Below are 14,542 nucleotides of genomic sequence, written 5' to 3' on the forward strand. Positions count from 1 at the left end.
ACGCCACGCTCATGCTTGATGTTTTGAAATCTTTCCAGGCTGTGTCAACCAGCAAGCTTAAAGAGAGTTTTCAGCTTGTCTGTTGTTCTCCACCAAGTGAATCGTGTCTATTGCGCACCTGTGCAAGATGCCTTCACAAATCATCAAGTCTGCCTTTAGAGCAAGGGAAAACAAAAGTGGACTGGAAGCAGTGGGAACGGGTCGAAGAGAAAACAGAGGATGGAGTTCACTTTCATACCAGACTACAGAAACGTACGGGTACTCTGTCGGAGCTGATGGATCTCTACCAAGACAAATTAAGAAACGAAACAACCACCCATGTCCATCTTGTTCAAAATCAATCCAAAGAGTACCGAAACATGATTGAAAATTGCAATGAAAGAACAGTGATTGTGCATATCGATTTCTCTGAAGCATGGAAATGCAAATACAGCTCCGAAGTACAATCCTGCCACTATGGCCAAAATCTCCCACTGATAACGCTCCATACAGGCATGTTTTACACCAAGCAAGAAAAACAAGCTTTTTGCACAATTTCCGAGTCCAAGCGCCAAGACGCAGCAGCAATATGGACCTACATGGATGAAGTTCTGAAGGACATTCATACCAGATTCCCCCACATTGACACAATTCACTTTTGGTCTGATGGTCCAAGTAAACAATACAAAAATAAAAATAACTTTCTCCTCCTCTCCACCATCCCTCCTCGACTGGGGTTCAACAATGTAACATGGAACTTCTTCCCTACATCCCACGGAAAGGGCGCCCCGGATGGTATTGGGGCAACAGTTAAGCGGTGTGCTGACAGAATGGTTCTTGGAGGAGTGGACATCGTCAATGGCATGACTTTTCATCAGCTTGTGTCCAGCAGGCTAAGTGGAGTCCACCTACACTATGTCAGCACTGATGATTTCCTGGCTTATGATGCTGTCCTCCCCAAGTCCCTACGACCCATCTCAGGAACAAGAAAGGTTCATCAAGTGGTGGCTCGGGGCAATACCATCTACTGTAGGCATAGTTCATGCTTTTGTAATGAGCCACAAATCTGCCGCTGTTTTAATCCAGTTGCACACCACCACAATCCAGTTGCACACCACACCACACCACACACACCACAGCATGCAGATGAGCATCGGGCTGTTCAGAGTCCTCTTGCCATGTTAGTGGAGGCAATGGAGGAGGAGCCGACCAGAGCACCTGAGGGCTTAATGTCAGCAGTGGGGCCGAGTGACATCAACACAGAGGATTGGCTTGCTGTGGTTTATGACTACAATTGGTGGCTGGCTAAAGTGCTTAAAACAGATCAAGAACAAGGGGATGTTCAAGTGGATTTTTTCCACCCTCATGGGCCATGTAGTCGTTTCCAAAGGAAACAAGGGTGCCAGGATGTCTGCTATGTTCCATCTACTGACATCATAGTCAAAATTCACCCATCATTACCAGTCCGCACAAGCCGCACAAGGGATATCTACCAGCTCTCCTCAGAGGTCATGGACTTCCTAGATGAGGACCTTTTCAATCGGTTGTTGCCAGGTGTTTAAATTCATGCCATGATATAAGATGAGTTCAAGATTTACAGAGAATTTTCCATTTCCAAAGGCTGAATTAATGAATATTCTTAGTGTTTTTCTCCATGATCTGTAAATTTGATGAGTTTATGGACTGTTCAAGAGATCTGATATGAGTTTATGGACTGTTCAAAAGATCCAATATGAGTTTATGGACTGTTCAATAGATCAGATATGAGTTTATGGACTTTTCAAGAGATCCGATATGCCTACTGCCAAGTTCCTGTTTTAAAGTGGGTGTGAGTGCAAAAATAACGATTGATATTAAATGGCCTTTTATCCTGAAATGTTACAGTTGAAAAGTTGAGTTTTTGAAGTTCAATGGCCATGTTAAATGAAGTTATCTCCAGTTCTCTTCTAATTCGTCAACACCGTAAGATGTGCGTCAACACCGTAAACAGCTGGTCAACTCCATAAGATGAGTTTTCTGTTCATTTTTGTTTTTAAAAAGATATTTTATTACATTTTCTCACATTATCTCAACAAAAGCACTGCATTTCCTAAATAAATGTGTAATTTCTGTATTGCTGACTAACATTGTTTGTTTTTGAGATTAAAAAATAAATGTGAACATGTATATTTCCCCAGTTATAATAATTGGCAGCTTGATAATATATATATTTTAAAGTAATAGTATTAGTTTAAAAACATGGATTGAATAACACAGATTAAAATAACCTCCAGTAGTCAAAATAACTGCAATAAGTTTATTCAAAATACATATTTCTATGTTTCTTTGTGTCTTACGGTGTTGACAAAATCCCAGGCTTGTCCAGCAAACATGAAAAAAATGTTTAAAATGTTAAACCTGGGAGATTGTATTTCAACAGCATCAAAAGGCCAGCACCTGGGACAAATATAATATATAGATATATTTTGGAAAAATCAACATTTTATTTTTAGAAATTAAAAACCCATTTTGTCCCTTGTCTCAAGAATCCCTGGTACATAATACATTGCTATATCAGTGTTATAAGTGCTTGTGTCTTCTATTATTATCTATTATTAGTTTATTATTATTATTTATTTGAAATGAATAATACATTAATACAAAAGTTTTGCTTCTTGTTTTTCTTGTTCTTTTTCTTTTGAGCAACAGCATTTTGGACCAACTGCAAGCGCGAGAGGGAAACCTGGTTAACACCATACTGATATAACGCATCAAACACGTTCAAAATGACCAAAAAAAGGAATTGACTTTAAGAAAAACTCAGCTGGAAATAGAGTGTATATTTTTGTCCGATTTAAAATAACAGACGTAACAACACACACACATTGGGCAATCATTTTAAAATATGTTGGGATGGTCTGCTTATTGAATCATCCTTGGGAAATTACATTAAAAATAAAGTCACTGTAGTGCTCTCCAGTCCTGTGGGGGCGGTATAAGGGCCTGCAGCCACGGTGTTTTCCTGTTTGCTCTTTAAACCTTTTGCATGTTGTTATTGGGCATACCCAAACTGCTGCAGGTTGAGACTTCACAACCTTTTTTAACGGAACACACACAAATATCTAAAGCATTTAAAACGGTATGAACGTAAAACGTATCCCTTACTTCTTCTTTCGTGAGGGAAGATATTGTCATTCTTTGATATGCCATGTTCATGTATCCAGCTAACTTTGCTATCGTCAATGTGGAGCGCCAAATTTGAAAAGAGAGCTAACCTCGTCATGTTTGTGATAGCTAGCAAACTTTTACAAGTAATTTTAGCTTCAGCAAATTGAATGTTGCTGGTAAGGTTAGCACGGATACATGTTCATACACTGTGTTTGTCATTGTTGGGTGTCGACATATAGCTAGCTTAACTTTACCTAGGAAAACTTAGCGTTTTTGTCCAGCGACTGACCACAATGTAAGGTTATTTTGTGTATTTAACGTTGACGTTACTTCGTCAGTTACCATTAGCTTAAGAATTTCACGGTTGAATTCAAAGGCGTTGTTGTCATATGCACAGTAACTACAGTGTAGGCAATAACAAGCTTAAGTCCTAGGCTCTTCCAACAATGCAACATTATATAAGGCATTACACAATAAAACAAATAACAAAAACAACAAAGGAATTAACAGAATAGAGAGAAAATAGTGCAAGAGAATGTTGCAAGACTAATGTGCAAGCAATGCAGGAGAAATGGTTTGTATACATGCATAATGTACTGTACAGGGGAATAAAATACTGCTGCTTGTTGAAATACATATATGTGTGAGATGGTTCAGCTTTGATGTAACGCTAACTTATGAAAACAAATGTTCAACAGATGATGCGAAGACTACATACAACAGCCAAAGTTGTTGAGGACAGTTACATTGACTCCGACTTGTAAGTCATTTTTTAATCATTATTATTTTTTTGTTCTACATTTGTCAATGCGTTTCCTGCAAAAACAGCATATTGGGGCTCATTGTCACTGGTTTACGTTGGGGTTTATCTTTGCAGTTTTTGGAGATGATGTTTACTGATATTCATAACCGCATTGTAAAGCAAGTTAGTAAATGTAATCCATTAGAGACACTAGCCTATACTTGTCTCGTTAGAGACGAGCAGGTAAACCCTGGGAAAACATGTACATCTTTTTTGAGAACTGATTTTCCACTTGTGCCACATGTCTCTTTTTGTCCTTCAGGTCCTTTTCCACCAAGGGGATAAGTGATGAGGATAGTGATGAATGGACACTAGCAAAGCCAAAACGTAAAGCCCCCACTAGTACTGCCCAAGCTCCTGCAGTACCCAGGGAGAAGAAAGCAGCTCCCAAGAGAACAGTTAAACCAAAGAAGCCAAAAGCACCCAAAGAACCTAAAGTTCCTAAGCCAAGAGCACCACGCAAAACTGCAGCAGAGCGAAAAACACAGACCCCTAAAGTTGTGAAGGGTTCCAGGACATCTGTGTTGGCTGGAACAAAAAGGAAGAACAATATTGATGAAGGCAAAAAGGATGATAAGGCTGCAGAAGACAAAGAGGAAAAACACGCAGACTTTCCAGAGGGACAGCGGGCTGAAGAGAGTGGGCCAAGTATCAAAATGAAGGAGGAGGTAAGAATGATGCCCATTCTAGAATTATTATGAGGTTTTATTCTCTTTGAAACACCTAAATACGTCAAAGCTCTCGTTTATGACTTGTGTTACTTGTTTTTTCTTGTAGAGGGTATCATTTATCGTGTCAGAAGCCCATCAAGCAGACACGTGGACAGGCGAGGGGACATCACTAGCTGGACTTGTAGCAAAGAAGGAGGAAGTGGAGGATTTCACGTTTGATGAGCCTTGTCTAAAGAAGCAGAAGACCAGTGGTGCTATCCACGGACAACCGAATGCTTTACCATATTCAGAAGCAAACGCTCTGAGGAACGAACTCAATATGAACTGGGACTTGATAGAGGTAATGTAGCTTTTATATTTTGGTCAGATATTGGAAGCAGTGACTGGTTAACAAAACATCAGTGCTCAGCCATGTTTCTACCTATGTTAGCAAAACTTCACAAACTCAGTTAAAAGGACATTAAGACACTGTTGCTAACAGGACGCAACACTGTGTACACTCAAGAATGAGGAAGGATGATAAATATCAACAGCGATCCCAACACTTTACCATTGCATGTTTTTATTCATTACAACAACAAAAGAATTGCCTCACACAGCTCATTACTACTATATGCACCCGAAGATATTGGCTCCAATGTGTGTGTATATATATATATATATATACACACACACACAATGGACAGTTTTTTGGACTATTATTTAATTGGTTCTACCTGCCTACTTGTTTGTGTATATATAAGTAGTGTTTGAATATCTGCATGTGCCCTTTCCCCAGGTGCTGTCCACCCTGACATGTGTTGAGCGCTGGGTGTGTGTAAATATCATCGGCCTGCTTCGCGAGGAGAACACGGTGCCGTTCATGGTCCGCTACCGTAAAGATAAGATTAACCACATGGACGCCGACGCTGTCCGACACGTCCAGCTGATATACGAAGAGTTAGGGTAAGCAAATAACCAAGAAAAACAAGAGCTGAGGATTGGGTTCATTTCCAGACAGCAGATTTTAATTTGGCCACTCGATGGTGCTATTGCTCAAGCTTTGGGTCATGAAACTTGAAACATTTAACTTGTGTATCACTTGCATGTGTGTTTCTCTGTGTTATTATTTTGCACTGTATATTATCGATATATTTTTTTATGTTTGTGTTGCTGTTTCTTCAGCACTGTTGCCAAGAAGACCCAGTCTGTGATTCAGACCCTGAAGAAAGACGAAGTTTTAACAGTTGAGCTGGAACAAAACCTGAGGAGCTGCCGATCGGCTGATGAACTGGATCATGTGGTCAGAATCACATTATTATTCCAAAGCAATATGTGTCCTTTAAATGTTATTTGGAGATCTAATTCTCATTTCCATTATTATTTATTGACACCTGATTTTCCGCTTCTCTTTACCGCTCATCTCAGTTCACTGTTTCTGTCTGTGTCTGTGTCTGTAGTATTCTCCCTATAAGAAAGGCAGCAAGCTGACGAAGGCTCGCAGGGCCAAAGCCCTCGGTCTCGAGGACACCGCCTCTGTGCTCTTGAACATACCGCACACTCTGGATTTAAGGACATGGGTAAAACCTGGTACTGAAGGTAAACACAGTGATGAATTTTGAAGTGATTAATTAAACATAGCACTGAAATGTAACATCATTCTTAGATAATAACCCCATGGACCTCTGGTGTCTTACATTTGCTCTTTAGTGTACTGTTTTAAAGTACAGTGTGTGTATTTGTGTGTCAGGTCTGTCATCGGTGGAAGAAGTGTCTACAGGTGTGGAGCATATCTTAGCAGATATGATCGCCAAAGACCCAGAGACACTCACCTACGTGAAAACATTGTGAGAACCTACCCAACATTTCTACAGTCATGTTCCATTTCCATAGTTGTCTGTATTCTTTTGATATTGGTAGTGTATTTATCCTGCCACATTGATAATAATCCAGTGCCTTCCTCTACTTTCTCCCCCTCTGTGTTTCCCTCTTGCTGTGTCAGGTGTGAGAACAGCTTTGTGACCATCCAGTCGTCTGTGTCCAAATCTGCACTAAAGGTGAAAGAGCAAAAGTCGGACAAAAGCCACAAAAACCCAGGGGCCCAGAAAAACCAAAACATGGACATAGACAAGTTCCACCTATACGTTGACTTCACCTCCAACATCCAACGCATCCAGCCCCATCAGGTAGAAACACAGACCTGTTTATGGTTCCCTTTTTTACTCCTTCCCTGTTTTTTGGTACTCAAATGTTGAAATTCACTAGAGCAGTTGGGATTTTATTATCTAGTTAAATCGTTAGCCTTTGTGTTCTTGTCGGCAAAGTTTCTCCTTACCCTTTGGCCATAATTTTTAACCTATAGAAACATTTGAGTTGTATACAAAATATTTGAATATGCTAGACTATACTCGGAATCCTCATCTACACACACACACACACACACACACACACACACACACACACACACACACACACACACACACACACACACACACACACACACACATACAAACAAATGCGCACCATCTGTTTGTGTTTGTGTCATTTCTGTCTGCTTCATCTGTGCTGCTTTTGAATGCTAGCCATGTCAGTCACTGTTAGCCTTGTCTGTGCCTTCATATTTCCCCCTCCTGTGCCCTGCTCTGCCTCCTCTGCTCCCCCCTCTCCATCCCTCTAGTGACTAGTGTGTTACTCAGAGTTGGTCCCGGGCCTCATGTGTCACCACAGCTTCCATCAGCCGCTGCCTCTCTGCCACATCACACTCTCTGGCAACCCCTTTCTGCCCTACAGTCATACAAACACATACACATTCATGCAAGCACACACACTTGCTCACACACAAGCACACCCTGCAAGTCCCCTCATTCTCTCCTCTTAACATATGTGACATGTCCCCTGCCGACATGCCATTGGATTAGGAGGCTTTGATTGACAGGCAGGTCTTCTGTAGTGACAGCTACTGCTGCTGGGCCTAAAGGCGGGAGAAGGGATGGGGAGAGGGGGTGGCAACGGGAGGGAGAGGCTGAACAGATGAGTGACGTTGAGGTGCGTCCGTCACTTATCTCTGCTTCGCTCTGACCTCTCTCCCTCCCTCTCTCTGACTAAACCTCAGCCCTCCAATCCACTCCACACCTCCCCTCTTCCCCTCTCCTGGTCTGTTTATGAGAGACCTTTAATTCATGACTTGCCTTTGTCATGGAGCGTTAATCCACAGGCTGCTGTGACCTGCTAGCTGTCGGATTCCGGCTAAAATGAACCTTTTCTAGCCGTCAAGCTGTCACGAAGGGGGAGCAGGTGGGAGATGTGTTTTGACAGGAGGCATGTGTGTGAGCACACACTTGCCCGTTCGCTTTAGCACATTTTATTAAGCCTCACTACTGGTGGTTTGTTAAAGGGGAAGCACGAGGCGTTTGTGAAGGGAGCGAAAAGAAAACATTTAGAGTTGGTCCAGTGAACAAGCAAAGTCCCCCGTGGATGAGATATGACCTGTAGCCTGTGGTGGCTGACAAAATAAGTTAGAAATTATATTTCATATATTTCAAGAAGATCTTAGAATGATGCACTAATTAAAGTCTCAATTGAGGTGTTGTTACTTGTAAATGATTTCTGATAAATCTTACAAAGACAAACATGTTGTATTGAGACATCGGTAATCCCAAAAAAATAATAGTTCATCTTTAGGTAATTATTGTTGCCTTTTATATGCATTCTGGGTTTGGAGGAAGCTTTGATTTAAAAAAATAAAGTTTTCATTCTCAATGTATCGTCCAATTTTTTACTTTTTATTTGCTCTCTAAAATGCTTCCAGGATGTCATCAAATTTCTTGTTTTGTCCAACTTGTATTTAAAAACCAAAAAACAAGCGTATCAATAAAATAAGACAAAGAAAACGGGCAAAGCCTCACTCAAAGCAGGAATAAGCAAATGTCATTTTTGCTTAAAATAAAACATTTTATGTGTTAGTAAAATAGTAGCCAAATAAAGTCCGTTTAGATAAATTATTTCATCCCTAAAAAGCATTTTTAGAGACATGACATCTAATAATACCACAGATGTAAGACTTTAATATAATTATCTAACCATTTAATAAATGTATCTAAATGAGTCTTTACAAATCTCTGGTACACAGCAAGACTTAAAGCCATGTGACATATCTAGTGGAGATGCTTAGCTCAGATTTAATTCCATCAGATTTGATTTGAAGTCTTCTTCTTCAGAGGCTCCACATTCACCTTATAGCTATTAGCAGCCAGGCCGCTCTCGATTATGCCAGGGCGGATTTGTTGAAACGTGCAGTGGGCTATTTTTAATTCGATTTGCGTTGTGATCAAATGGTAGTTTAGTGCTTAAGAGTGGGGCTCGCCTGCAGATGAGCTTGGATAAATGGAAATGTTTAATCAATTTAACACTTGTTTTTGATGGACAGGTGGAGAAAAACATGTTTATGGATGTGTCTTAATGCTGTGGAGTTTAACCAGAGAGTACAGATTGGTTGTTAGTAATATTGTCCTTTCTTTTAGTGCTTTCTGATCTCTTTAATTCCACTCTGCTTCTTTTTTTTGTACTTAGTAATATACAGTTTTACAACCGAGATACTGAAACAGATATGAACACATTTGATTGGGTCACATTTTAAACTTAAGGACAGTACGTGCTTAATGAGATGCTCTGCCTTCCTCTCCTCATTCTGAGCTGAAGTTTGTTGTTCCATGTACGACCATCAGACTTCGTGCTGTGTTGTGTTTGTTTTATGGATGGAAAAAAGGAGTGTAAAGGGACAGAAGGAGTGCAGAGTTCTCCCTGAGCAGCCTGTGTGTTTGTTTAAAAGACCAGTGTGTCATGCTGGGACATGATCCCTCAGGCAGACTTATCTTGATTTATGTTTAGAAAGTCAATATTTATCAGGAATCAAACCGTCTAAAGGATAACATTCAGTAAAATTAGCTTACATTCCATATGCTCCACTATCGTTGTTTAAGGAACATTATATGCTTATTTGGCCTTTTGTTTTTAACCCTCTAGCACAAGTACATTTAGGAATTGCATGTTTTTTAGGAATATAAAGACGTCTGCTGGCCGATTTGTTCAACAGTTATTATTCAGTGAGTCCCATGAGTGTCAGCCGGGTCAGAAAGTGTGCTGTGTGTTTGTGTATCTGTTTTTTTCTTTATCCTTGATATGTCGGATGGATGGATGTGTTGATGATGATCGTATTCCTCTAAGAAATGTTGAGAGAGAGAAGGAGACAGATAGAGAGGACGTTGGCTGACTGCCCTCCCTCGGGGGGCCGGTGGCGGGATTGCAGGGGCATCGGGGAGAGACGCTCTGTCTGCTCTCGTCAGGGTTTGGCCAGCACTCGGCCACATGTCACTCGTGGCCCGTCTAACACACAAACACACACTTCTGACTCTGTCTCACATCACCCTTCCTCTCAGATCACCTCTCGTCTCCCACCAGTGACCCGACCCAGGCAGAAACTGAGAGACGAACACAGAGACTCTAGGTTATTTATCATCAGCGTGGGCCAGCTACCAAGGAAAACACAGCAAGGACACATATTAACACCACTTTTGGAGATAGTCAGGGTTTGAGAACCAGGCAAGAGAGAACAAGTTTTGAGTTTGTAGGAGTTAAATAATAGGGGTCTAGGAAGCATACATCTGATTTAGTAGATTTACATGCATGCAGGCAACACATGGGCACCAGGTGCTTTTTAAAGATCTGATAGATAGAGCCTGCATGATTAAAAGGACAAAGAAAACTTTGTCTTTTATCAATGAGTCACATTTTTCTGTATGGCTTCTGTTGCCTCTCAGTGCTTACCTTAAGTCTGGTTGCCAAAAATAGATGAGTTTTTGGTAAAAGGCTCAGTCATTTTCTTTCCTTTATTTCTGAAAGCGCTGAACTTTGGTTTATCAACAATGTCCTTGTTTGAAGTTGATGATACTCAAATTGAGCTTCTGAAAACGTGTTCTTCCCAACATTCAACGAGCAGATGTCCCGCATAAAGGTGTAGTTTATGTAGGAATCAGCCTGTGATGTAAAGGCTGTATGTGATTATACAAAATGATCAAACGTTAAACCCTAAGAACACATATTTAACCAGGCTGTTTGGTATTCATCACTTAGAAAGAAGTGTTTTGCTTCCTTCCATAGCATGTTAAACTTCAGAGCTTTGATGAAGATTGTTTGAGAAATCTCATCACAGTTGGTGCGGCAGCCCAGGGGAGAAACATGCCACCAGAAGAGAAATCTAACTTTCATCATAATTCAGGCAAACTCGCTGCATTAACTCTCTGCCATGCCATTAGCTGTGTCTTTATATGTTTATATTTGCAGCACATCCGAGGGTGCTGCTGAGTGGTAATGGTTGTGGCACCACGTGTGTGTGTGTGTGGGGGGGGGGTAGGCCTTGCGGTCTCAGCGCTGATGGTGGCGTAGTGGTGGCATTTGTCAGCTCGCTTCTTCCGCTTGGTTTCCAGATTGACGTCTTGTTTCTTGGCCCTGTTCGGTGGTGGGCTAAAGGTTCCCCACTGAAAAGGTCAGACACTTACTACAGTTAGCTTAACAGCATGTAACAGTTCCTCCGAGGGGGGACCAGCACACAGCACAACAGGCCCCCGCCACAGGACATACTGCCAGGCTCATCACTTTTACACGCGTGTCTGTGAGGAGTTTCTTGTGTGATGCTTCTATGTAAGCTTGTGGTTTGTGTTTAAAACTTTGTTGTGCAATGAACCGTTGCCTTTACTGCAAAGACATAAAGTGTATCTGTTTTTATCAGATTTCAAATGCTTTTGGAATGGTTTAGAGTGTGTGAGTTGTGGAGCTTTTGAATTTGATTTTCCTCTTTGTTCATACAGTTTATTTGTATTGCATTAAACAGGGTTAATATGTTGTGTGTGTGTTTTTTGTTTTCTGTACAGACCCTGGCTATTAACCGAGGGGAGAGTCTGAAGATTTTGACAGTGAAGGTGAACATTCCCGACAGGGTGAAGAGTGAGTTCACGGGGTGGTGCATCAACAACAGGTCAGAAACACAAGCAGCACAAACACTCTGACCAGCAGGCACTCGCACAAACCCACACACATCACACAATTTGGAATTTGGAAATATTTCGCAGTGCACTGGCACCTGATTGATGCAGTACTATTGCACATGAGATTTCATTAACTAAAGAAATATTTCAAGTCATTTATGTTATGTTATTAAGGTTTATATAGTCAAGATTTTTACTTTGAAAATGTTTTACTTGAGTAGATACTCAAAACATTGGAATTGATGTTTTATTAGCATTAGATTTTATCATTTAGATTGAATCAAAATGTATGCTTAGAGAAAATTCAACATCATAGCATAATGTTTGGATTTAAATAAGACAACAGAAACAAAGAGTCTGGCAAAGGAACTTTATATTTTTATATCTAGGAAATATTTCTACAGATCAAGGTTAAATAATTAATATCAAATCTCTGTAACTATTTAATTATAAGGCTGTGTTATTTGTTTGAACTCAATGGATTGTAAATCCAACCCCAAATGTCTAGTCCTTTCCTTTTTTTTATGTGTGAGGGATGGGATTTGCAAAAATGTTACCCCTGTTAGGGAGGGAGTTGGTTTTCAGACTAGAGGATGTCACTTTCAGACTTTGCATTTTTTATCTCTTTGAAAAAAAACTCACATTTTGTCCCACTGGTTTATTTCAGGTGGAAGCCGAAGACGTTTGCGATACAACAGGTTTGGGAAATCATCAGACGTGCCATAGAAGACTCTTACAAAAGGCTCATTCTGCCCTTCCTCGTTAGAAGTTACAGGTATTTAAGTGTGACTCATCCTTTCTTTTACTCTTTCTATTCTCTCTTTTACTCTAACCAAACCACAAATCTACATCTGTCTTCCACTACATATTTTCTCATGTTCCTTTAGTCCTCTGCCCATTTACCCGTCTCTCTCCTGCTTCCCTGCTCTGTAGGACTAAGCTGACAGGTGCAGCAGAGAAAGAGTCGATCGCTATGTTTGTGCGTAACCTTCGGCAGTACCTGTTGGTGTGTCCAGTCCGGGGGTGCGTCATCATAGGGGTGGACCCCGGCTTTAGGCATGGCTGTAAACTGGCAGTTCTCTCCCCCACTGGTAAGTGACCACATGTTGTACTGAATATGTGTTACCACCTACTCTTTCATCCAAAAGCAGTTGGATCTCTCTCTCTCATAAGACCATACCTATCTACCATGACCATCGTCTTTATGACACAGTTTTTTTAAGCTCTTAGCATCACAGGGCATAACATCGCGGGATGGCAGCTGTGTCTGAGAGGCTACAGTGTCAGATGGGATGATTCATGTTGATCCATTGTGGTTGACAGCAAACACAGGTGTATAGTGTGCCTCTGGGATGAAAGAGTTATATAAAGTACAGCTCAATGAGATCATAGAATGTTTCACTAACACAAATTAAGCTTAGGGTTCTATTCTACTCATACATCCAATAACTTGTTCAGCATTCAGTCAGCGTGAACTCAAACTGCTCTCGTATTTCACCAACAGTATTTTTCTGTAATTCACATGAAAAAGGATTATCTACTCTATTCAAACCATCGCTAATTCATGGCTATCCATGTTAGCGTGCGTCTGTGTACGTCTGTTTTTTGTGGTTCTGCTTTAATACACAGTGTGTCTCAGTGGGTGTGGCTTCACACTGCGCTAGCGTAGGGCCCTCGATCTGGGTGACTGATTATGTGGCTTCAAGTCAGGCTGAGAAATTGCCCCACAGGGACATCACATTTGTTGAATCTTGACATGAACAGACACAGGTATAGGAACCACAGGAGTGCTCACAGGACTTTTGTTCAGAGCTGCACTCCTCTTCTGAGTAATCAGCTCATCAGGCGCTGGACTTCCTGTGGAGGCTACATAAAGATGTTGTGTTCATAAAATATTTAATTTGGTTAAAGTATTGCTGCTTTGTTAGAAAGCATACGGTGGGGAGACATTAGTTTTATCAGCTTTATCACTTGTCATCATCGTCATTCATCAGCAACATTGTATTTTCTCTTTCCCTCTGTCTGCCTTCATCTCCCTGCTCTCAGGTCAGATTATCCATACTGATGTGGTGTACCTGCATAACTCAGGCCAGCGAACAGAAGTGGACAAACTGCGCCACCTTATGATGAAATACAGGTACTGCCGCTTGTGTTTTAATCGTCACTATTACAAATATAGTGTCTCTACTAAGTTTGTGTTAGTTGATGTTTTACTGCTATAACATTCCTGTTTGCATTTACATAGCAACAGTCATGATTCAAAAATAATCCTGTCTGTCTGTCAGGGAAAGGTAATTGTGAAATTAACCTTATTTTAACATCTGTTTACTGTTGATTTCCTACTCCTCATTGTCCTTTTCGTCTTGTCCATACTAGCTGCACCAAGGTTGTCATTGGCAACGGGACAGCATGTCGTGAGACTGAGTCCGTCTTTGCTGACCTCATCTCTAAGCGCTGCTTTCACCCCCTGGACGTGTCTTACTGGTAAGGTCCTTCATCCAGAGCATGATGAAACCAGCCGTAGTGACCCTGAATAGAAACGAGTGGGCAATGCATTTTCTCATATTCCTCCTAACGTGCCAAACATGTTAAAAGACTTTCAAATAATCAACATCATTCCTGCGGGTCATTTGAAAAGCCTTGATGCCCAGGTTCAGGCTGCCTTACAAGTGTGAGAGATATGTAAAGAAGGGGGAAAACTGTGAGAAAAGATGGGGGTAAGTGGGGTTGGGACGGTCTGAATATAGAAATTCAGTGATTAAAGTGATGGGAGACCGTAGCGGTTGAATAATGGGACTAAGCAGTGTGAGAGAGTAAAGGACAGAGGTGGAGGGAATGGGAGAGCTGGACACAGATGGAGGGAAAGCTAAATCGCAATGTGTCCCTCAAGCCATTACTGTCTATTAAAGCCATCTGGACTCTGT

General features: G+C 41.1%; 1 protein-coding gene across 3 annotated transcripts in view; it reads left to right on the plus strand.

The window, feature by feature from the left end:
- srbd1 (S1 RNA binding domain 1) overlaps window positions 1-14,542 on the plus strand; it is a 46,319-nt gene that overhangs the window by 2,687 nt on the left and 29,090 nt on the right. For 2 of the 3 annotated variants that reach the window (XR_010164962.1, XM_063874322.1), the window contains exons 1-14: window positions 2,996-3,097; window positions 3,825-3,886; window positions 4,191-4,596; window positions 4,706-4,939; window positions 5,378-5,544; window positions 5,764-5,881; window positions 6,039-6,177; window positions 6,329-6,425; window positions 6,581-6,764; window positions 11,505-11,608; window positions 12,286-12,393; window positions 12,552-12,709; window positions 13,665-13,755; window positions 13,995-14,102. Coding sequence is in view for 2 of the 3 variants with exons in the window: in XM_063874322.1 (XP_063730392.1) it covers window positions 3,005-3,097; window positions 3,825-3,886; window positions 4,191-4,596; window positions 4,706-4,939; window positions 5,378-5,544; window positions 5,764-5,881; window positions 6,039-6,177; window positions 6,329-6,425; window positions 6,581-6,764; window positions 11,505-11,608; window positions 12,286-12,393; window positions 12,552-12,709; window positions 13,665-13,755; window positions 13,995-14,102 (2,069 nt within the window). In the remaining variant the exon portion in view is untranslated. Of the gene's footprint in view, window positions 1-2,995; window positions 3,098-3,824; window positions 3,887-4,190; window positions 4,597-4,705; window positions 4,940-5,377; window positions 5,545-5,763; window positions 5,882-6,038; window positions 6,178-6,328; window positions 6,426-6,580; window positions 6,765-11,504; window positions 11,609-12,285; window positions 12,394-12,551; window positions 12,710-13,664; window positions 13,756-13,994; window positions 14,103-14,542 lie in introns of those variants that run through there. The other variant, XM_063874323.1, reaches the window with a different exon arrangement.

This window comes from Eleginops maclovinus, chromosome 22 (assembly GCF_036324505.1).
Source record: "Eleginops maclovinus isolate JMC-PN-2008 ecotype Puerto Natales chromosome 22, JC_Emac_rtc_rv5, whole genome shotgun sequence".
NCBI classification, from domain to species: domain Eukaryota; kingdom Metazoa; phylum Chordata; class Actinopteri; order Perciformes; family Eleginopidae; genus Eleginops; species Eleginops maclovinus.